General features: G+C 33.7%; 2 protein-coding genes across 2 annotated transcripts; both read left to right on the top strand.

The window, feature by feature from the left end:
- The first annotated feature begins 1521 nt into the window (after positions 1-1521).
- On the top strand, positions 1522-12910 carry LOC141707440 (mitochondrial uncoupling protein 1). Its single transcript, XM_074510604.1, has 9 exons — positions 1522-1877; positions 2581-2799; positions 2895-2973; positions 3191-3324; positions 3407-3505; positions 3597-3701; positions 6169-6246; positions 6721-6807; positions 12454-12910. The coding sequence occupies exons 1-9, from the start codon at positions 1794-1796 to the stop codon at positions 12487-12489; spliced, it is 921 nt and encodes a 306-aa protein (XP_074366705.1). The 5' UTR covers positions 1522-1793; the 3' UTR covers positions 12490-12910.
- Positions 12911-14416: 1506 nt separating this feature from the next.
- On the top strand, positions 14417-15797 carry LOC141705946 (uncharacterized). Its single transcript, XM_074508804.1, has 4 exons — positions 14417-14735; positions 14846-14931; positions 15034-15120; positions 15212-15797. The coding sequence occupies exons 2-4, from the start codon at positions 14905-14907 to the stop codon at positions 15398-15400; spliced, it is 303 nt and encodes a 100-aa protein (XP_074364905.1). The 5' UTR covers positions 14417-14735; positions 14846-14904; the 3' UTR covers positions 15401-15797.
- The last annotated feature ends 8752 nt before the right edge of the window (positions 15798-24549 follow it).

Here is a 24549-nt window from a genome sequence, read left to right on the forward strand (position 1 = left end):
CCTGTCCCAACATATTAGACTTATACCATGACCTAGGAACTCCAGTCAAGTGCATTGCAGCTATGGCAGCTCTTCTTCTGTCACTGACCTCATAGATTGTGAAATATTCTTCACAAGCTCTCAGCCACTCCCCAGTGTCACTCCCTTCTTTGAAGACTGGAAAACTGAGTTTCAAGTGCTTCAAGCTTTGTTGATCATTGACATAGGTTCTACGCATCAGTTTATCCTCATAAGTCCCAATCTCTAGTTTGATGTCATGAGAATACACCTTGTCCCGTTCCCAGGCAGCATGTATGGGATTCCTTAACATACCTTTGCCTCTGTGAGTTTTGAATAAGTCATCATCTTCTTCTATGTACTCGTCTTCATAATCTTCAGTGAAATTAGCATTATTACTTATGCCTTTCATGCCTAACACCAACAATTCAATCTGCTCTTGTAACTTGCTCATTTTGTCATCATTTCTCATTAGTTGGCCTTGTATCTCTTGTTGAAACATTCTCAATGAACCTTGATGTGAAGTCTCAGTGTCCAGGCTCCTTCTACAACGCATCCTTCAATTATTCTCTCCTCCATAACAACACAATACTTGTAGCTTAACTATCACACAAGCTACATACTAGATTTGCAATATGAGAGCACAGTTCGAGTATACACTGATAGCTGTCTATTTTTGTTATTTTCTCAACTAATAGCAATCAATTACACTAGATCTAGGAAAACTAAGTGTAAACAACTGTAAAACAACAGTAATTAACATATCTATTTAGTAGATACCAGAGATCAAACACCTGGTGTGCAGAAACCCTAACTCCTTCATTATACTTGCGATTTCCATGATCTTTAGCTCGCTCGACTCGGTTTTGATTGCACAACAAGATAGAAGCAGTGGCTGATCGAATTAGGAAGCTCTGATACCAAATCTGTTAGGAACTGTAAGTTGCTAAAACAGAATCCAGAAATTGACAACTAAATTGAATGTGTTTTTGTGTGATTAATATGCCAGATAGAAGATAGAATAATAAAAGAAGCAGAGAATTAGAGATAGAAATCAGAGATTGAGATAGATTGCAGAGGAAGAAACAATTTAGAGAGAGAGTTTTAGAGAGAGAAAGAGAATTGGTGGAAAAGGATTTCCATTTTCTGTTATCATATCATAAACTGAATTCAAATTATAACTAATTGAGTATTTATACTACAGCCCCACTTGACCTGCTAAAAGACTCAAATACTCTTACCATACTAATACTACTTACACATATTCTTTTAGTAAGCCTATTATCTTATTCCTAATATTACACTTACTCGAATTCGAACCCTGATGTGTGCGTGTAATTAATTAGAAAATTGAATCCGTATACAATAATCAAAGTCTCTATTTTGCTAATTATAATTGATCAAAAATTAAATGCACATGTATATCACAGCTAAATCCACCAAAGACAGCAGGAGGAAGAGAGGTTAGGAGGTAGGACAGATTATGTAAGCAAAAAACAAGGCATAAGCAATTAAGCATGACAATCTAATAATGTAAGCCCATGAAGGAAATGGAATAATATAATGCACATACACTCAGATGACGACTCCTACTCACTTTGCACTTTGCTTTTCCCAAGAATCCCCCGCCACTCTGTTTATCCTCAATATTACACGCACACTTCAAAACTATACACACACATAGCCTGTCTGCATTATTCTATGACGTCTCTTACTTAAACATACAACAATTATATTACATTAATACACAACCAAATAAATAAACCCCTGATCATAAATCCTTTGTGTTTTTGAAGATGGTGGGCGGTGGCAACTCAAAATCAGACATATCATTACCTGGGACTTTTGCTAGTAGTGCTTTTGCTGCTTGTTTTGCTGAGGTACTTTTCAAAGATCATTAACCTCCTCTTTATATATAAATATTCCCAACAAACTTAAATTTTGTACTAGATCCTTGTTTTTCTTAGTTATAACAAGACTAGCTTGTTTGTGTAAATGTAACCATGTCAATTGCATTTCATTTGTAAGTTTCTTGATTTTACTGTTCCACTTTTCAGCCTCATTTCAATTTTTTTATTTTTGCCTGAATTTCGATTTTGATCCATTAGTAGATTGATGAAATTTATGTGCTTTTGGTTTAAAAATTTAGTTCTACAGTGTTTTTATTTTTAGAATTCTTGTGTATGTTTGTCTTTAGTTGACCTACATAGTGTTAGCTGATAAAGATTTTTGAATTGACTAGATCTATTATTTGGCTGTAGTTGCAATAAGAATATTCGCTGATACACACTGTAATAAAAAAAAAAAAAAATTGACCCATTTGTTATATATGTATGGTATGTAGTTAAAGAAGAGGTTAATGTTTACATATCCAGGATGTTTCAAATTTTTAGTGGATTTTACTGATATATTAAATCCTCTATTTTTTCCAAGTTCTGTTATAATGATAGTTGCTATTAATTTTGCACCTTTTGTTACTAGTGATAGTTGAGGTGAAATTATCAGTTATTATGATATTCAATGTCGGAAGCGTCACTAGTTATGTATATTAGTGCTGGTAATCAGAAAAAAAAGTGTGTGCAGATCTGCACGATTCCCTTGGACACTGCTAAGGTTAGGCTTCAACTACAAAAGAAAGCTCTTGCGGGTGATGGAGTAGTTCTACCTAAGTATAATGGCATGTTGGGTACAGTTGGCACAATTGCCAGGGAAGAAGGCCTATCTGCCCTCTGGAAAGGCATTGTACCTGGATTACATCGTCAATGCTTGTTTGGAGGGTTGAGAATTGGATTGTATGAACCTGTATGTTATTTATTTATTTTCTACCACAGTATATTATGTTGTTGTTTTTTGCTCTAACGGTCACTATTTAATTGCATTATCTATATATGGAACAGGTGAAGAATCTGTACGTGGGTGAAAATTTTGTTGGGGATGTTCCTTTAACCAAAAAAATACTAGCTGGGCTAACAACTGGTGAGGATACAGACTTTATTCTTATAAAAGCTGTTAGCACAAGTATAAGAAATGTATGCAACCTATAAGGTTATCACCTATCATTTTATTACAGTTCATCACCTTCCCCGCCGTTATCATATTGTCCCGATAAAAAAAATCAGATTTTCAATGTAGAATAATCTCTGTATTGTGGAGTTTGTGTTGTATCAATTATATATGGTATCAAATAAAACAGGTGCCCTTGCTATTGCGGTGGCAAATCCAACTGATCTTGTGAAAGTCCGACTTCAAGCTGAAGGGAAACTGGCACCTGGTGTTCCAAGGAGGTATAGTGGAGCACTGAATGCTTACTCCACAATAGCGAAACAGGTTAAAATACAATCTTCCGCCCACATAAATTACAAACCAGCTGTCACTATGTATCATTTCTCACAGTGAATTAATAATTTAGGAAGGAGTACGTGCTTTATGGACTGGACTTGGGCCCAACGTAGCACGAAATGCTATCATAAATGCAGCTGAGTTAGCTAGTTATGATCAAGTGAAGCAGGCAAGTCCCAGAATAAATACTAAACTTCACATAAGCTCTTCATTCGTTACCATCTGAAATGTATTGGACTTCTAACTATCTTTTCGTACAGACAATTTTGAAGATCCCAGGGTTTACTGACAATGTTGTTACGCATATATTATCTGGACTGGGAGCAGGTTTTGTTGCAGTCTGCGTTGGCTCCCCGGTTGACGTGGTAACTTATTTGTGCTGAATTTAATGATCTTTTTATTGCAAGATATTTCTGCTAATAAATACAGTGTTGTCTACCTATCACTAAATTTGTCAACAAAGGAATAAGTTGTACGTCTAGCTAGAGTCTCCGTGTTTAATGAATGTTATTCGCATTAGTATTCCTGAATGTTTTCGGGCTTTTCTGCAGTAAGTGTCTTTTATGCATTCAACTGTGTTTATTGCTTTAAGGTCAGAAATGCTATGATTCACAAAATGCTGCAATTTTCATCCTGGACTATTCTGACCAATAAAAAACTGTTATCACGGGAAGGGATATTTATATATAGAGTGAAAAAAGTCTATTAGATTTTGTCATTTATATATGTAATAAAATTGCTGAATATGGTAATATATTTTCAGCATGGTGAAGCATTTAACTAATCCATTATAATGCAAAAACCCCACCAAGTTTTTGGTGGTCGTGAGGTCATTGATACCGATTAATGACAAAAACAACCCTTCCCATTAAAGCCAGTTAGGAGTACACAACTCTTCTCACACAGTGTCATCAAAGGTACATGGGGAGTGGCGAGGGGAGGGTTTTGCACTTCGTTCCAGCGACATCAATAAGGCATGCCCCTGACCTTGAGCCTGAGGCACGGGGTGCTAGAAGCACATCGAGCGCTTTTGTGAAATGAGGTGCAATCCTCTAATTTATTTTATTTAAAAAAGAATCCCATCCCACACATTAATCACTAACCATCAGTACTTAATTGTAAATATGGAAAGAATCCAACCTAATATAAAGGAAAATGTTTAGCCTTTTAGTTGTGAACTCCTTCTAGCTGCTAAAATGTTGACGTAATTTCCTTTTCTGGGAATAGAAAACTGTTGCGCGAATCCTGAACAGAGTATATGAAGGAGTACAGAGTACTCTTCTTTCCTTCTCTTATTTTATTTTTTCCGGTGGTTGAGCTAGGACATCACGAGTTGTTATCTGATTCATTAGTCCACAATACTCGCAGCTTTTTTTCTTTATTAACTTACAGTGATCCTCTCATAATCTCACTCCTTCAGTTTTTTTCTGTAGATAAGGTTATAATTGGCTAATCACCTACTTCTGCCAATGCTATAGTTCAATCTTCCTCTTCCCTGCTTAAGATGTCTTGTTTCTAATCGCCTCACTGTTTTCGGAAAAATTACTTCTAAATTATTCATCTTACATACATTCTTGTTTCTCATTAGTTCACAGGGATAATCACTTCTCCTGCAAAAAGGAATATGGAAAGACTAAAAAAAGAGAAATAGTATCAATTTCCAAAAAAATAATTTAGTCTAGCAATCAATTTTAGGGTAATATTTAAATTTTTATATATCCATGGATATGTGAATTTTTTTTAGATATTTCGGGCACAATGATGGGTTTCACTCTTTACACCTCGGTTTTACCGAGGCTTTTCCGAATTGACCTTTGGTACCCCTCGAAAATTATGTAACTGGTGCTCCCACATATATCTTTGGCTCGGTTTATGCTTGACATGTACAATAAAGATGGCAGTGAAGCCTCTTTAAGTGTGGAAACTCACTGACAAGTGGAGTGGTTTTAGTACACTGTAAAACCATGGCTATCTTTGATGCCTGCCTACACTGGTCTAGATAGCATTTACCATTCAGTTTCATTTGGTCGAAGATAAATGTTACATGAACTTAAATGAAGTAATAACTTCCTCCTTGTTGTAGGTAGATTCCGAACAGATTTAGAAGCACCAGGATCAGGTGTTCGAAGCTACACCATTTTAGGGTGCTTTTAGATCATTGAGATATAAGGTGCACTGATTACATTTTAATGATAATTTATAGTTATAAGTAAATAGAGAAGTGAGGATGGCGCTTTGTGTTGCCTTGTAATTTAGTTATTATAAGCTAGTTCCCTATTTCTTCATCCTTTTACCTCAAATTTTAGTATTTATATTTAGCAAAAATAAATGAATTAGTATTTATAATTAGAAGTACTGTTTAGCAACAAAAAAAAAAGTACTGATGTCTTTTCCCAGAATGAAGGCTCTAAATATCTGCTTAATGTTAAACTTTGGAATCGTTTGCCTATATGTTTATGGTATTCTTAGACATAAACAAATGTATCAGTGTATGTTGATATGATGATTCCTCTCCGTTTGTGTTTTTGTACGTTCTGGGGCTATATATACGATTATTTGGCTCACGATATTTACCGATTTATGAGCTCAATAATCTCATAAATGATCTTGCGTATTTTTATCAAGGTTCTTATTGAAAAAAAGTCTTGCTAGGCCTTACAGTGGTAGGTAGCATTTGAGTGGCATACTTTCATGCGTGATAAGGTGTTTTCCAGTATTAAATATTTGAGTTCTAGTATATGCTTGCCATTTAAGAAATAATTTGGCTGTTGGTTTTGAACTTCAACTCAAATTTCTGTAAGCAGTGGATGACTCAACAGGTTACATTTGCAGGTTAAATCAAGAATGATGGGAGATTCCACCGCATACAAAAACACACTTGATTGTTTTGTTAAGACTTTGAAGAATGATGTAAGCCTATTGTTTGTCACTGATTTTAGTTTTATTTTGCATCATCATCTTTTAAACAATAAGCACCTGACAGATAATCTAGAAGTCTTGAATTGGGGGTGGGTTGCAAATATATCTCTCAAACATGTGGGACATGTCTGTTTAAAAACCCAGAACAGCTCCACCATTTTTTTGCAGGAACAATTTTGGCTAATTTTTTATAAGCAATCATCAGGGCCAAAATTATATGTGACATCTTCTTTTTGTAGTATATGATAATTAAGAATGACTGTACCCAATTTAGTGAAATCTTTTTAACCTTTCTGCGGCTGTAACATGTTTTATAAAACCATTCACAACCCCCGCTTGTGAACATAATGCAAAGGGCATGTCATTATTCTCTGCTTAGTCAAACTTGGTTAGCAAGTCTTGCATTAAATAATACATAGAGCATCTTCCGGAGATACTAAACCAAATATCTCATGATATATACAGGGACCTTTCGCATTCTATAAGGGCTTCATCCCGAATTTTGGACGTCTTGGATCTTGGAATGTGATCATGTTTTTGACACTGGAACAGGTATTACTTTCGATCTTGATCAGAGCATTTTATGTATCTTGTAAGTTGTAATGTTGTATCCCCATAATCTCCTCCTACTGGTTTCAAAGTCCTCCCTTACAGACCCAATAATTATCTTGACCACTTGTAACAGCCGGCACTTCCCGGACTATTAATTCTAATACAAATCTTAAATAAAATAGATTCTTTATTTGATAAATAAAAAATCCACTAAACTCAAAGCAAAGATCAATCTTATTAAATCAAAATCATAAAATATGAGACGCAGCTCCACAAATTCGATAAATAAATGTCTAACAGATAATCAAATTCATTCTTATGGTACGAAAGTCTAATTCAAACTAAATAGCACGAAAATCCACGAAGTTCACATCCTTATTCAAATCCAGAGCTTACCAACCTGAAATAGAGAAAATGGATGAGCTACACAGCTCAACACACAGCTCAGCAAGTACAAATTGACTAACTCTTAAACAGAAAAACAATGGGTGTTTTAATGAAACGATTTTTCTCAAAACAATAATAATTTTGTAAAATATTTTCTAAAAATAGATCTAACCCAAAATTTTATATTTTAAAATTCAGAATTTAAAACAGAACAGAGCAGATTTTATAACAGATCAGAACAAAATAAAATAGAACGAAACGATAATTCATATAAACACCACAGTCTTGATCTACGGCCATATTTTGCCAGTAACCGGCATCTAATTCTTATTCTTATTGTTTATATCACACTTTACCAGTGGTCGGCATCTAAAGTTCAATAATTATGCGCTCTTAACAGGTATCTAAAGTTGCACACTTGTGCGCCTACTAAGGGTATCTAAGGCTTGTTCCGGAACTATAGCGTAAATTACGAACAGGTTCAAAAACGTTGAGACTGGGTTTTAAAATTCACAAATACTTATATCTTATAATTTTGAAATCAAAGTTCTTATATCTTATATGAAATCAAAAACAGAATTGAAATATCTTTTCTGAAAATTAAAAGTAAGTCAAAAGTACTTATCTCAAAGTCGACACTTAAAATCCAAAAATTAATAACATGAACAAATCCTAACAATTTATAAGCACAACACAATTAATTATTTACTATAAACAAATTCTATATATACATTACAAACTGATACCCACTTTAAATCAAATAAAAGTCCGGATACAAAACTAAACAAATATCAACTTAAATGATCAGAAGATACTACATCGAACATAAAAAATATTACATGTCACTTAGAATTATTTGAAAAATCGAACACAAATTATAATCAAACAATGTATAGAAATGGGCCTTCCATCACATGCATGCAACCAGACCGAACCAAAAACCAAGTAGGTGCTCACCACAATTTCTAATTTTAACATGTAAAATATTTTTCTATACTACTTCCCTGTAAATATTAGGCATGCATGGTTTCAAGAAAATGAGCTAATGTACACATGTTGAAAACCCTAACCACTAATCTATTATTTAGGTTAGATTAGTGCATGTACAATATTTAAATTTATTTAAACCGATTTTTTTTTTCTTTAATTATATATATACATAATTTCAAAAATATTATTTTAAATTGACATACAAAACACTACAAATGTACCTAAACATAATATAATTTAACAATAAAAACATGCAACAAAATCAACTAGCATGGCATTATTGCAAAACATGTTAATCATTATACTAACTTAAAAGTACACATGGTATCTAATTAGCTTAAAATCTAAATCACTTATTCAAGAAAATAATATTAATTCTACTAATTCATTATCTTAAACTATTTTAGTAATATTAAATAAATTACTTAAGACAACCACTTTAATAATCAAAACTAACTAATTTACGTGATTGGAGCATAAAGATCACCTCATAGCCATCATCAAAATCATGCAAAATTTGTATAAACTAAATCATATGATAAAGACAAATTTAATCCAATTTCCTGATTAGAATTTCAATACAAGAAAACAAATTAAATAACAAATAAATTAATGGAGAGCAGAAATAAAACAATTATCAACATGTACTTTATAAACCTCAAAATCAGTGTGTAGCACGAAAACAACAAATAATAATTTAGTTAACAATTAAAAGCACGGATATGCATGAGCATTAAAATGAGACGTACCTCTGGTTTGGTGCGCCTGTACACCTATTGTTTGTTATGTTCGGTTCTTATATAGGCACACAAACACACAATCCTAATTTTAATTAGGATATAATACAATTTCCTTCTAATAATTTACAACCTCTCCAAGTAAATTTCAAAAATAAAATATTTGACATACACAAATAACTAAAATAAAAAGATTTCGATTTTTTAATTTATTTCTCACACTTCTTTCCATAAATAACAAATTTTTTCCCAAGTCAAATAACTTACACAAAAAGTTTCCAGAATGTTCTAAATAAATATTTATCTAAACGAATTGATATCTAATATTTAATAAATAAATAAAAATAAAATTATGGATTTTACATTCTTTCCTCCTTAAAAGAATTTGGTCCCCAAATTCAAAAAAATAAATAAATTGAATTAAATAAGTCATAAAAAAAAAATCATACCTTAATTGCGATAGTTGTCATTTCCTGTGAGCTGAAACACACGTCCAACGCCCCTCTTATTATCTGCTTCCTTCCTTGGTGGTGGTGGCGGGTTGTGCGGGCAATTCGAAATCTTGTGTTCTACTTCTCCGCAATGAAAACGAGCACCTGTATTCCAATGGCAGACTTTGTCGGGATGATTCTTGCCGCACCTCGAACACCTCTCTCGATCACCTTGACCTCCAATGTTATCGTACACATGTGGTTTCTTGAGTGGTCCCCCTTGAAAAGATTGCCCGTTATTTTGAGTGAACCGCCTCTTATTCCAGCTGCCAGTTGTCTTATCAGATTTTGCCAAGCCTCTCTCGATCACTAAAGCCTTGTTGAGCACAGCCTCGTACGTCTGAAGTTCAAACGACGCCACAGAGTTCCTGATGTTGCTTCGAAGTCCCTCTTCCAATCTTCGTGCTCGAGTGCCCTCATCTGCTACTAAGGTCGACGCGTACTTCGAAAGCTTTGCAAATTCTGCTTCGTATTCAATTACGGTTCTTCCACCTTACTGAAGCCGAATGAAGTCCCTCTCTTTCTACAAACGAACTGTTCTAGAAAAGTATTTGTCCTCCAAAGCCTTCCTGAACTTTGCCCAAGTGTACGGTTCAGGATTTTTTTCAAGATTTGCCGTCTCGTTCTTCCTCTTCTCCATGAGCCACCAGTCGTAAGCGCTTCCTTGCAATTGGTACACAGCTAAGGTCACCTTCTGCTGCTCATTGCTCCCAAGAAGTCCGAAAGCTTTTTCCATCTCTTGGATCCACATCTCGACTACTGCTGGATCAGTTGTTCCGTCAAAAGTTGGCGGGTTTAAACGCTTGAACTGAGAGACAATGTTGGGCTTCAGTTGTTGATTCACAAGTACAACTAGAGTTTCAGCCAGCTGGTCAAAGACGTTTCCTCCTTCATCATTGTTGCCCTAATTGCCATTGTTGTTCTGATTTTCGTTGTTCTGGTTGTTACCGTTCTCCCCATCCATCTTTTCTAAAACACACAAAACAATTTCTACACTTATAGTCAATGATCAAAAAGCACAAAGTCAAACATATCAAATAATCACACAGACAAATGCCTAAATCCAAAATAATTTCCTAAAACCTATACGATAGTCCACATGATCACATCCTAGGAAATGTACTAGTCCCATACTTAATACACTCCGAAGGACAGTTTGCTCTTGATACCAACTGTAACAGCCCGCACTTCTCGGACTATTAATTCTAATACAAATCTTAAATAAAATAGATTCTTTATTTGATAAATAAAATATCCACTAAACTCAAAGCAAAGATCAATCTTATTAAATCAAAATCATAAAATATGAGACGCAGCTCCACAAATTTGATAAATAAATGTCTAACAGATAATCAAATTCATTCTTATGGTACGAAAGTCTAATTCAAACTAAATAGCACGAAAATTCACGAAGTTCACATCCTTATTCAAATCCAGAGCTTTCCAACCTGAAATAGAGAAAAGGGATGAGCTACACACCTCAGCAAGTACAAATTAACTAACTCTTAAACAGAAAAACAATGGGTGTTTTAATGAAACGATTTTTTTCAAAACAATAATAATTTTGTAAAATATTTTCTAAAAATAGATCTAACCCAAAATTTTATATTTTAAAATTCAGAATTTAAAACAGAATAGAGCAGATTTTATAACAGATCAGACCAAAATAAAACAGAACGAAACAATAATTCATATAAACACCACAGTCTTGATCTACGGCCACACTTTGCCAGTACCCGGCATCTAATTTTTATTCTTATTCTTTATACCACACTTTGCCACTGGTCGGCATCTAAAGTTCAATAATTACGCGCCATCTAAAGTTGCACACTTGTGCGCCTACTAAGGGTATCTAAGACTAGTTCCGGAACTATAACGTAAATTACGAACGGGTTCGAAAACGTAGAGACTGGGTTCTAAAATTCACAAATACTTATATCTTATAATTTTGAAATCAAAGTTCTTATATCTTATACAAAATCAAAAACAGAATTGAAAAATCTTTTCTGAAAATTAAAAGTAAGTCAAAAGTTCTTACAAAATATGTTAATCATAATACTAACTTAAAAGTACTTATTGTATCTAATTAACTTAAAAATATAAATCACTTATTCAAGAAAATAATATTAATTCTACTAATTCATCATCTTAAACTATTTTAGTAATATTAAATAAGTTACTTAAGACAACCACTTTAATAATCAAAACTAACTAATTTACGTGATTGGAGCATAAAGATCACCTCATAGCCATCATCAAAATCATGCAAATTTGTATAAAGTAAATCATATGATAAAGACAAATTTAATCCAATTTCCTGATTAGAATTTCAATACAAGAAAACAAATCAAATAACAAATAAATTAATGGAGAGCAGGATAAAACAATTATCAACATGTACTTTATAAACCTCAAAATCAGTGATGACTATCAATGTGTAGCACGAAAACAACAAATACTAATAATTTAGTTAACAATTAAAAGCACTGATATGCATGAGCATTAAAATGAGACGTACCTCTGGTTTGGTGCGCCTGTACACTTGTTTGTTATGTTTGGTTCTTATATCGGCACACAAACACACAACCCTAATTTTAATTAGGATATAATACAATTTCCTTCTAATAATTTACAATTCAAAGTAAATTTCAAAAATAAAATATTTGACATACACAAATAACTAAAATAAAAAGATTTCGATTTTCTATTTTATTTCTCACACTTCTTTCCATAAATAACAAATCTTTTCCCAAGTCAAATAACTTACACAAAAAGTTTCCAGAATTTCTAAATAAATATTTATCTAAACGAATTGATATCTAATATTTAATAAATAAATAAAAATAAAATTATGGATTTTATACCACTATACTAGGATCCCAAGTCGTTCTCTTAGACTGCCATGTTACTATGTTAATTCTATTAGTTAAGTGTTTTGGATGTGACCCTAAGTACACTCTTCTGACTAAAATTAGATTCCAGGTTATATAGGCTGTATTTTGTTGGCTTTTGACACATGCTTCCTTATTTTCTTGTGGCAGGCCAAGAAATTGGTTAAAAGCATCGAGTCAACTTGATATCAAACAAAGCCGCAACAGAATTTGTGATCCTCAATTTAGTGCTGATCAGCAAATTATACCTAATAATTATCCATTAAAGGAACATTTGTAATCAAATTATAAAGTTGTAGGCCATTTAGTTCATCAGAAGTTTCTGCTTTTCATATAGCAAACAGGTTTTGCTCTATATTTTAGTAACAGCTTTACAGAGGAAATTGTCGAACGGAACTCATGGCTTTGCTTAAGAAGCATGCATCATCAGGGAGATAGATAAATGAAGATGCTACAACCATACTCGACTCTTTGTAGACTACATCTTGAACTAGAGTTTAAATTGCTCCCACTTTTGGGTTCTCCTCTGCTACCATAATTTGAAATATGGTGACCGGAAAATCTTAAAATAAATAATTATGACTTAAAATAAAAAACTGTCTTATAAGTTGTGTTTTGTAAGTTGTAAGTAGATAAATACATATAAATTATAAAAGTATTTAGATAATTTTAATTATAAGTTAGAAATTTTTTTAATTAAATAAACTATATTGAATAATTTTTAAAATAAAATTATCTTAATTTGCGAAGTTTAAATTAGATTAACATTTAAAAACATATATTTTAAAACTGAAGTTCATAAAAAATGAAAAATTAAAATAAGCTTAAAAAAAGTCTGTTATTACCAACATGCAATTATCAATTTATAAGTTATAAATTTAATTTATAAATTGAATCGATAAATCGTATTAATGACTTATAAATTGGGTCGATAAATCATTATCGATAAATTATTAACTTATAAGCTGACTTATAAACGTCTTCCAAGCAAGCTCATCATTGCCGAAAGCTATAAATATGAAACAGGAAATTTGAGTTCACTACTTGTCATGGAGGAAATAAGAGCCCCTTTGGCTGGATTTTTGACTTTTAAGTTAAAAATGTGTTTGTATATAGGAAAATGAAAAATAGCTTAAAGTTTGAAATTAAAGTGCATGTGCACAATTTATATCAGATAATCTGTTCACCAATTATATTTACGTGTTTAATGAACGGTATAAGTTCACAAATAATCCAACAAGTTCATAAATTCTATAATTGAACTTGTTCGTATTGTACTTGAATTCAATTTATTTATAAATAGAACATAATAATTGGATTCACCGACTTATATATATATAGAATCAGATCTTAATTCCTGACAAAAAAAAAAGAATCAGATCTTAATTAAAATTTTAATAAATAGAATTTATATTATACCACCATAAATGAGTTTATCTTATTATATATAGCAACATTAAACTTTTCAATTTTTAATACTAAAATTTACTTTTTCATGTCATATTGCAATAAAGATTATAACTATTTTAAAACTAATCTTGAAAAAACTATATTACCGCTAGGTGTTTACAGTTGTTGTAGTCATGTAAAAGAAAATAAATATCGGCTTCCAAAAAAAATTCATTGACTTTCGAGAAAATAAACATTTTAAACATGAATACAATTTTGAGAATTTATTGAAAATACCAAAAAGTATTTATTTATTTGCAAAAATACCCTCTGTCTTAATTATTGCAAAATTATCGTTATTTTAAAAAGTTCAGCATTTAATTTGCAACTATACTTGCAATAACCGAGCCCACTTCTTTTACACCCACTTTTGTATCTATGTTGTTTCTTCTCCATTTTCTTCATCTCTTTCTTCTTTTTCTATTCAATTTTTGATCTCTCTCCGTTTTTGTTACTCGCTCCGTTGGATTTGTAAGTCTCTCTCTCCCTCTCTATTTCTCCCTTTCTTTGTAATATATATTTTACCTTTTTTTTTTGTTTTAGATCCGGTTTTAGTTGTTGTTTAGGCTTGTATGTTTGGTTGGTGTTGATTATGTTATTTTAGTTGCATGGTTATATGATCTTTCTCTGATTTGTGATTTTGTTGTTATTTTTGACATAAGATACTAATGCTGTGTTTAACTCTATGAATCATTGTGCATTTGCATAATTTAGTTGTGCAAACTGATGTTCATGTTAGCTTGAATGCAACTGCTGCTAACATTTCTGATGACGATTTTGTACAACCTGTTGCAAGACCTGTGAATCCTGTTTCTTCTTCATCAGATAAATCTGTGAAGAAAATGGAAAAGCAGCTAAAAAGACTTGAGGCTAGTCATAAGAAATTGTATTCTGAAGTTGATCAAGTTAAAGTTATTGTTGCTGAACAATGCTCATACTTTGATTCTCAAATTTTAAAGCTCCGTGCTCTTTTATTGAGTAAGGTATGTAGACATTTTTTATTTGCATATTTAGTTGCATTTTACTATTCAATTATTGTAATATAGGTGCATATTTAATTTAATATGTGACTATATATATTTGTAATTTACAGGTTTGGGTAGATGATGATACTGTGATCAAGATTCTATTGATGAAGATAATGATCCTTGTATGTCAGAAGTTAATATTCAGAATGAGGTTATTATTTGTTAGTTTTAAGTTGTTATTGTAGATTAATTGTTACTTATAGTTCGTTTATTTTAAATTTATTATTTATTGTATTTTTTCTTTTTCCTACAGGTTCCTGTTGATAATGATGCTGGTGCTAAAGATACTCCAGCTGAAAAAATTGATATCCCTGTAGATGGAGTTAATGCTCAAAATGAGGTTGACACTTTATTTATTAGTTTTTACTTTATTTTTTTGTTATTTGTAGATTGGAATAAAATTTAATTTACATTTGAAATTTAAAAACTAGGTTTCAGATAATGAAGCTGTTCGAGCAAGTAGTGGAAAAATTGATGGTTCTTTTTTTGAGAAATGTGATAAGGTCGAACATATAACGAATGACAGAAATGAAGTTTCACGTGACGATAAAATTGCTGACATTTCCATTGGTGTTGGGGTTGAAGGTGGTGTTGTGGATGAAATGTCTTCAATACGTTGAATGAAATTGAATTGGAGATGACAAAGTTTGATAATAGGTTCTCAGAAGCAAAAGTTAATCCGGGTGCTCCTATTAGCTATGTAGATGGAGTTAATGTTGCAGGGGAAGTTGCAAATGATGTGGAGGCTGTTGATAAAAATGGAAGCAAATCTGAACAAGTTGCGAAAAATGTTGATTCTATTGTTGCAGAGTTGTCAGTAGTTGCAGATGAAGCTAAAGAAGATGTTGTTTCAGTTATTTCACATGTGCCAGGAGCTGAAGTTGAAGTTGCAACATTATGTAATATTCTGTCGCGTTCAGAATTGTCAGTAGTAGAACATGACAATATTGATGATAAAATTCTTGAAGTTGCAAGAGAGGCTTTGCATAATGCCATATGTGATGAGGGGATGGATGATTTGGCAAGTTGTTTCAATAAATCTAGTCATGATGATATGAAAGATGCTGGAATGGTAAATTTATATTTTTAGGTCACACAACACTATAGAAGGGGGTTGAATATAGTGTTTATACAATCAAATCGATTTCGAACAAAAGTATGTAACAGTAATTGTTAGGTCACACACACACTGTAGAGGGGGTGAATACAGTGTATAGTACAATCATATCGAACTTTAATAACTCAAGTAACAGAAAACAAACTTTATTGAAACAATAACCTCTGTTACAGTATGGAACTGTTACCTCTCAGTGATGAACAAATATCACGAGAGCTGCTAGGGTTACAATGAATAATCTTCTCGAATATAATAACACTTATAGTGTAAACCCTATGTCTGTGTTTATATACTACACAGTTACAAGATAATTGCTAATTGATATGGAATATAATTCTGCTTCCTAAAATATATCAATTAGATATCTTTTCTTCCAAGTATTCTATTCTTCATAGAATTCCTTCTTCATGCATATCTTTTCTTATGTTTATCTCGATCTTCTTTCCTTTAATCAACTGCTGTCCTTATCTGAACGTCTTTCGGTACTTAAGTTCTGATATCCATCTTCTGATGATTATCTCCTGATAATATAAGTACTGATATCCTTAAGTCCTGACTTCCAGTAAGTACTGATTTATCCTGTTTAAGTAAGATCTGAAAACTAAACATAAATCATATTAGCCATGACATTATCAAATATATCTAACAATCTCCCCCAACTTGTAAATTAGCATAATATACAAGTTTAACAGATATTTGATGATATCAAAAACATTAAGTACAAATGCATGAGAATTAGGCTAGATAACTACAACTTACAGTCCTTAAAGCTTTACCAATCTTTAACTTCTGATAATAACTTCAGTCTGTACAAATATCAGAATTTAAGCAGTTGTAGATCTTGACTTGGCTTCATCTTCTGATCTCTCTAATGTCAGGAGTTGTTCTGAGATAGTTCTTCAACAAACATCTCTCAGCATATTTGAGTTCATCAATCATCCTCCTTTTAGCATCTTTAAGTTCTGCAGTATCTTCACCAATTTGAAAGATTGCAGCCCTGAGATCATTAATCTTAGCTTTTCTTATATCCTGATCCAGTCTGATCAAATATGCCTTGTCAGACTCAAGATTGAATTCCACAGCCCTGTAACCCAGAAATGTAGTTATAATCTTAGCAGTGTTGGACTTCATTTCAACTATATCACCCTTGTGATCTCTGTACTTTGGAAGATATGTGTTGTCAGACTTAATAGAATAAAGCCTTTTCTGTCTCTGAATCTGATCCTTCAAATAGTTTGCAGCACTTTCTGTTAATCTGTCATTCACTTGAAGTAAGAATAATACATGCTCCAGTTCTTCAAAATACTTCAATGGAATGGCATTTTGCCTTATATGATAAACCCTACCATCTGTCATGAAGTACAACAAGATGTGTTCTTTCAAGTAGGTATGGTAAACCATTTGTACAGATTCCAGTTGATTCAATCTCTCAGGAGTTGCTCCAATACCTGGTTCACTCAAGGAAGTCGGATCATTGGTAGTGTTCTGTATTCTTCTTTCATCAGCACTTCCCAATCCAGTTTTATCTCTTGCTTCCTTTCCAGTAACCACTCTTGCTTCAAAACCACTTGCAGCAGTCTTCAAAGGTTGAGTCTGTTTTGCTTTAGTTAATCCTGGTAGGAGTTTCTTTGATTTATCTTCTGATATCAAGTTAACTTGAGCTATGTCAGAGGTTACTTGCTTCTTCAAAATATCAGAACTTATTGTCTCTTGACTCTGAACAACTTGAGCTATGTCAGAGGTTGTCTTAAAAACTTTTCTTGAAGTCAGAGCAAGATCATCCTTTTCATCAGTAATTTCTTCATTCACAGGAGGCACATAAACCTTGATAGGTTCACCAACTTTTTCTTTACCCTTGGATCTTGGATCTATCTGCGGTTGTGATTTAGCCATTGTTGCTTCAGTATTTGTCCTTTCTTTTATCACAATGCCTTTGAGTTTTGGAAGTGTCTTTTTACCAGAAGCTTCAGATTTAGACTTGACTTTTTCCGATTTAAGTCTGGCTTCTTCTTCCATTAAACTCTCCAAGTCCATTCCTGGATTTTCCTGAAGAAATAACTGTCTTGACATTTCTTCATCAAGATCTAAAAGTTCATCAGAACTTATCCTTTTACCAGTAGCAGAACTAATTCTTTTTCCAGTATCAGAACTTGTCCTGTGACTTGTGATTTCAGCTTTTCTTGATGAGAGACCTCTACCTTGACTATGACCTCTACCCATTCCAGGGTTTCCTTGATCATCCTTTTCATCATCCTTCCCCTTCAGTGTCTTATCAGTTTTGCATTTGGACTTAATTACTTTCTCCCCCTTTTTGGCCTCAGCAGGTAAGAGAAGAGAGACAAGAAATTCCACTGAGGCTTGGATTTCATTAAGTTGAGATTGCTGAGAAGCTTGATTTTTCTGAATATCATCAATCTGAGCTTGTTGTGGCTCTTGAGTCTTATCAATATAAGCAACTCTGTCAAAGGTAGGTTGGAAGAATTTTTTCTTATCAATCTTCTGAACTTGTTCTTGCTTCATTAATTCTTCCCGTAAGTGATGTAACTCTGCATGAGTAGTTGAATGGAGACCTTGTAAATGTTTAGTACTCAATGCAGTGACTCTAAGCTGTGTTGAAATCATCAGTATTTAACATCTCATCAGCTTTTGTCAAGTGCTCATCCAGATGCTGTGCAGTCGGAGCACAGGTAACTGAGTTCCATTCCTTAGTCCACTCCTGTCCTGCAGGAGTTTCACTCCAAGGCACTGGTGCTTCTCTTGTAACAAACTTCTTAACAAGTTCAGATTTAAGAACAGTTTGTTGAGGTGCATGTCCTGAAGGACCTGCTTCATCAGTATCTGCATTTGGAGCAGCATCACCAGTATCTCCAGCATTTGCAGCATCAGAACTTACAGAATCAGTATCTTCTGATAAAACAACAGTATGAGTAGCAATGGAGGCTTCAACATCATCCTCTAATTGCTAATCTGGTTCCAAGTTCTGATCCATGGTGTTTTTGATATAAAGAGAATGAAGGTGAGTTTGTGATAAAAGAGTTGATGTGAAGGCTGATATGAAGTGGTTGTTTATATAGGCAAAAGAATGCCAGGAGACGCAAGGAAATTTAATGCTAACAGGTAGAGTTAATTCTACCTCGTCTCCCTAGACTGGGAAGACGAAAAACAGTCATTGGAAGTGTAAGTCAGGGTATAATGCGCACAAGTAACAAGTGAACATTACTGTACATGTACGTGAACCACTATCCCTAATGATATTGGCTGTTAATATTCTACCCAAATATATTCTGATGTAAAATGAGACTATTTTAGATTTTATCCACAAATAAGTCAAGTAAAGGATCAGATTTTAATATCAGAATGTAGACTTATATCAGAACTTAACAGTTATCAGAACATGATTTCTTAACTCAAAAAATGAATGCCTATCTTAGTAAGTCCTCACACAAATTCTGATATAGATTCTTCAGAACTTAATCATCAGAACGTGCAATCAGAACTTGTCCTCAGAATTTGTGCAATGTGACACAGAAACTGTTCATTTAAAATAACATAGATCACCACAGTAATTTTCATCATTCATATGGATTGTTTAGTGTGTGCATTAAGCTAAATATCAGACAAAGAGTAAAGTCTGATTTACTTCAGTACATCTTAGAAATAAGGCATAACTAAGACTTTACTAAAAATCTGTCATTATTCTGAAACCTACTATTGAATGAGTTCATGCTTGAGTCCACCTCAACTATTTTGTGCTAATTTTGTGCATCTATTTATATTCCATTTTACAGTGGCTTCTCAGTGTAAGGGAGTCACGACTGCTTATCAGAATTTATGCTATTATCAGAGTATTTCTCCAGTAACCATAGAGTGTGAAAAGTCACCAAGAAAATATTTTGCTTTTCTGATGCATATTTACTTAATACCAGCAATGCACTTGGGTCGTTCCTTCCACATTTTTACTCTAGATATCAAAGGAGTACCTGATTTTAATCCTTGATTCTTTTCTTTTTTCTTTTGATAAGAGAGGTTTATCAGCACTTAGTACATTCAACAGATTTACTAGCCTCAGAACTTAACAGATGAGAAGCATTATTCTAGTTTGTGACTTAGTAATAAGATAGAAAAAGTAAACTTAACTAGGCTCAATATCAGAATTTGCTTGTGTCAATAGATTTCCACTGGATATGATTACTTCTAACATGGGATCCCTAGTTTATTAAAGACTACTAGCTCAGCATCTAGCACATGTATCCTCATAGGATTGAATAGTTACATAAACAGACATATCACTATCAGAGTTTAGAAAGTTACATCAGACAACAGTCAGTACTTAAGCAAGTTTTCAATTAAGCACAGAATACACAAATAGAGTAATTTCTGTAAATGCTGATCATAAAGTCTGATGCATCAGAACAAAACTAAGCAGATTTAGAAAAAGAACCTGAAACCATTCCAAGTTCATTTACCAATCTTGTAAAAGTAGCTTCACACAATGGTTTGGTGAAGATATCTGCTAGTTGTTGATCTGTTGGAACAAAGTGCAGTTCCACTGTACCTTCATCCACATGTTCCCTAATGAAGTGGTACCTGATGCTGATGTGCTTTGTCATTGAGTGTTGAACTGGATTACCTGTCATAGCAATAGCACTTTGATTATCACAGTAAATAGGGATTTTGAAATATGTTAACCCATAATCCACTAACTGATTCTTCATCCAAAGAATCTGTGCACAACAGCTTCCTGCAGCAATGTACTCTGCTTCTGCAGTTGATGTGGAAATTGACTTTTGTTTCTTGCTAAACCAAGAAACCAATCTGCCTCCAAGAAATTGGTAGCTTCCACTTGTGCTTTTCCTGTCAATTTTGCAAGCTGCAAAATCTGCATCTGAGTAACCTATTAGTTTAAAATCTGATTCTCCGGGATACCACAATCCCAGATCAGCGGTTCAATTAAGATACTTGAATATTCTTTTTACAGCTGTTAAGTGAGGTTGTCTTGGATCTGCTTGAAATCTTGCACAAAGACAGGTAGCATACATGATATCAGGTCTACTAGCAGTTAGATAGAGTAGAGAGCCAATCATACCTCTGTAATCAGTAATTTCTACTGATTTACCAGTATCCTTGTCCAGTTTTGTTGCAGTGGCCATGGGAGTGGATGCACTTGAATAATTTTGCATTCCAAATTTCTTCAGCAAGTTTCTGGTGTACTTAGTTTGACAAATAAAAGTGCCTTCTTCATTCTGCTTGACTTGAAGGCCCAGAAAATAGCTAAGTTCCCCCATCATACTCATCTGATACCTTGACTACATCAGTTTGGAAAACTTCTTGCAAAGTCTATCATTTGTAGACCCAAAAATGATATCATCAACATAAATCTGGACCAGAAGTAAGTCCTTTCCATGGTTGAGGTAGAATAGTGTTTTTTCTATAGTTCCTCTGTTAAATCCACTTTCCAGAAGAAACTGAGCTAAAGTCTCATACCATGCTCTAGGAGCTTGCTTAAGTCCATAAAGTGCTTTATCAAGCCTGTAGACATAATCTGGATATTTGGAATCTACAAAGCCTGGAGGTTGTTCAACATATACTTCTTCCTCCAATTCTCCATTGAGAAAATCACTTTTCACATCCATTTGAAAGACAGTAAACTTTTTATGAGCAGCATAAGCCAAAAATATCCTTATGGCTTCCAATATAGCAATTGGTGCAAATGTTTCATCATAATCAATTCCCTCCTGTTGAGAATATCCTTTTGCAACCAGCCTTGCCTTATTCCTTGTAATTATGCCATCACTATCAGTTTTGTTTCTGAATACCCACTTTGAACCAACAACAGATCTATTCTTTGGTCTTGGCACTAGGGTCCAGACTTTGTTTCTTTCAAATTCATTTAACTCTTACTGCATTGCTTGCACCCAATCAGCATCTTGAAGAGCTTCTTCCACTTTCTTTGGCTCAGTCTGAGAAAGAAAAGAATTGTAAAGACATTCATTTGAAGTACCTGTTCTAGTTCTGACACCTGCATCAGGATTTCCAATTATCAAATCAGGTGTATGTGATTTAGTCCACTTCCTTGCAGATGGAAGGTTTTCTCTAGAACTGGATGCTCCCCCATGATCCATGTTGTCTTCATTTTCATTTTCTGATGCTCCCCCTGAAACTGTGCTCTCTGAGTTGGATTCTTCAGAATTTAGATTTTCAGTACTATCAGAACTTGGCTTATCAGAACTTGACGAATCAGAACTTGAAGAGCCAGATGTATGTTCTGATGCTTCTTGAGATATGGTAAGATCTTGAGTATGCTCCCCCTGCATAGGTGCATCTTCCTGTGACGTAGTCACCACAGTTTCAATAACATCAGAGTTTAGTCCATCAGAGTTTGCAGTATCAGGACTTATATTGTCAGGATTTTCAGTATCAGAATTGAGTCTTCATTTTCAAATCTCAGCTGATCATGATCAATAAAATCTTCAAGTCCAGTAATCTTCTTATCATCAAAAAAGACATTGATAGATTCCATGACCACTCTTGTTCTCAAGTTATAGACTCTGAAGGCTTTTGTGGAAAGTGGATATCCAACAAAGATTCCTTCATCAGCTTTTAGATCAAATTTGGATAGCTATTCAGGATGAGTCTTAAGAACAAAACACTTGCATCCAAATACATGAAAATACTTCAGATTTGGCTTCTTTTTCTTCACCATCTCATATGGTGTCTTTCCTTGCTTGTTAATGAGTGTTGCATTTTGAGTAAAATAAGCAGTCTGCACAGCTTCAGCCCAGAAATAGGTTGGAAGCTTTGCTTCTTCAAGCATTGTACGTGCAGCTTCAATGAGAGTTCTATTCTTCCTTTCAACAACTCCATTTTGCTGTGGAGTTCCAGGAGCAGAGAATTCCTGCTTGATTCCATGGTTTTTGCAGAACTCTTCCATTATCAGATTCTTGAACTCAGTACCATTATCACTCCTTATAATTTTCACAGAATCTTTGACCAATTTATCCAGCTGCCTGACATGATCAATCAAGATAGATGCAGTTTCACTTTTTGTGTGCAAGAAATACACCCATGTGTATCTGGTGAACTCATCCACTATGACCAAAGCATATTTCTTCTTTGCAATAGACATGACATTTACTGGGCCAAATAGATTAACATGTAGTAGATGATAAGGCTCAAGAATTGATGATTCAGTCTTGCTCTTGAATGAGGATTTTCTTTGTTTAGCCTTCTGACAAGAATCACAAAGGCCATCAGGAGCAAATACTGACTTTGGCAGTCTTCTCACAAGATCTTTCTTGACTAGTTCATTTATATTGTTGAAATTTAAATGAGAGAGTTTCTTGTGCCAATTCCAGCTTTCTTCAATTGATGCTCTACTCATCAGACAGATTGCAGAACCATCAGTACTTGTTGAAAGCCTAGCTTCATAAATGTTACCACGCCTATATCCTTTCAGAACAACTTTGCCTTTAGATTTACTTACAACTTCACAGTGTTCTTCAAAGAAATCAACATGATAACCTCTGTCACAGATTTGACTTATACTCAGCAGATTATGTTTAAGTCCTGAAACCAGAGCTACTTCTTTAGTGATGACATTCCCAAGATTAATATTGCCATATCCCAATGTTTTTCTAATGTTGCCATCTCCATAAGAAACACTTGGGCTAGCTTTCTCCATAAAGTCTGATAGCAGGGCTTTATTTCCAGTCATATGTCCTGAACATCCACTGTCCAGAACTAGGATGTTTTTCCTGTTGCCCTGCAATCACAAAGACCACTAATGATTAGTTTTAAGGACCCAAACTTGCTTGGATCCTTTGGCCTTATTAAGTTTGTTAACATTTGCAGCGGATTTAGCATCAGAGTTTATGTTAACATTTTTCTTATCAGAATTTACACTATCAGACTTTGAATCAGAACTTACACTAGAAGGAACAATGGAAACTTTCTTTAAAGAAGGTTTTATTTGATAATAATCATAGTACAAACTATGATATTCCTTATAAGTGTAAATGGAATGCCATAAACTACCACAATGAAAACAAGGATTTTGTGGCTTATATCTAACAGACTGACTCTTAAAACCTGACTTTGAAGGTAAGGAGTTTATGTTCTTATTCTTCCTGCAAAAAGAAGCCAGATGGTTAGAACTTCCACAGTTATGACACGTTTTCCTAGGAGCTTCAGGAACAGGCTTATAATCATTGCTTTTATTCATACTTTCCTTTCCATTCCTATTTTTCCTAGGTGATTTTACCTTGTTTGCATTCTTAACATCTTTCAGCTTATGCTTAAGCTGTTTTTTAGTCATTAAGCCTATGTTTACTTCAGCTGTCTTTTCCTGTTTTAGTTTGTCAGAAGTTAATTTCCTTTTTAACTTCTGATTTCTCATTAGCAGACTTTACAGCTACAAACTTGACAGGTTTTAACTTTGGCTTTTGTTTAACAACTACAGGCTTAATACCTTCAGTTCCTTTATCATTCTTATCCTCCCCATAACCTAAACCCTCTTTCCAGTTTTCACTACTTAATAAATTCTGAGTTTTTCTGCCAGAGTTAGTCCAAGTCCTGATAACCTCTCTTTCCTTTTCTAACTCAATTTTTAGAGATTCATTCATTTTTAGCACTTCATCCCTAACATAAAAATCA

Source organism: Apium graveolens, chromosome 2 (assembly GCF_009905375.1).
Source record: "Apium graveolens cultivar Ventura chromosome 2, ASM990537v1, whole genome shotgun sequence".
NCBI lineage: Eukaryota > Viridiplantae > Streptophyta > Magnoliopsida > Apiales > Apiaceae > Apium > Apium graveolens.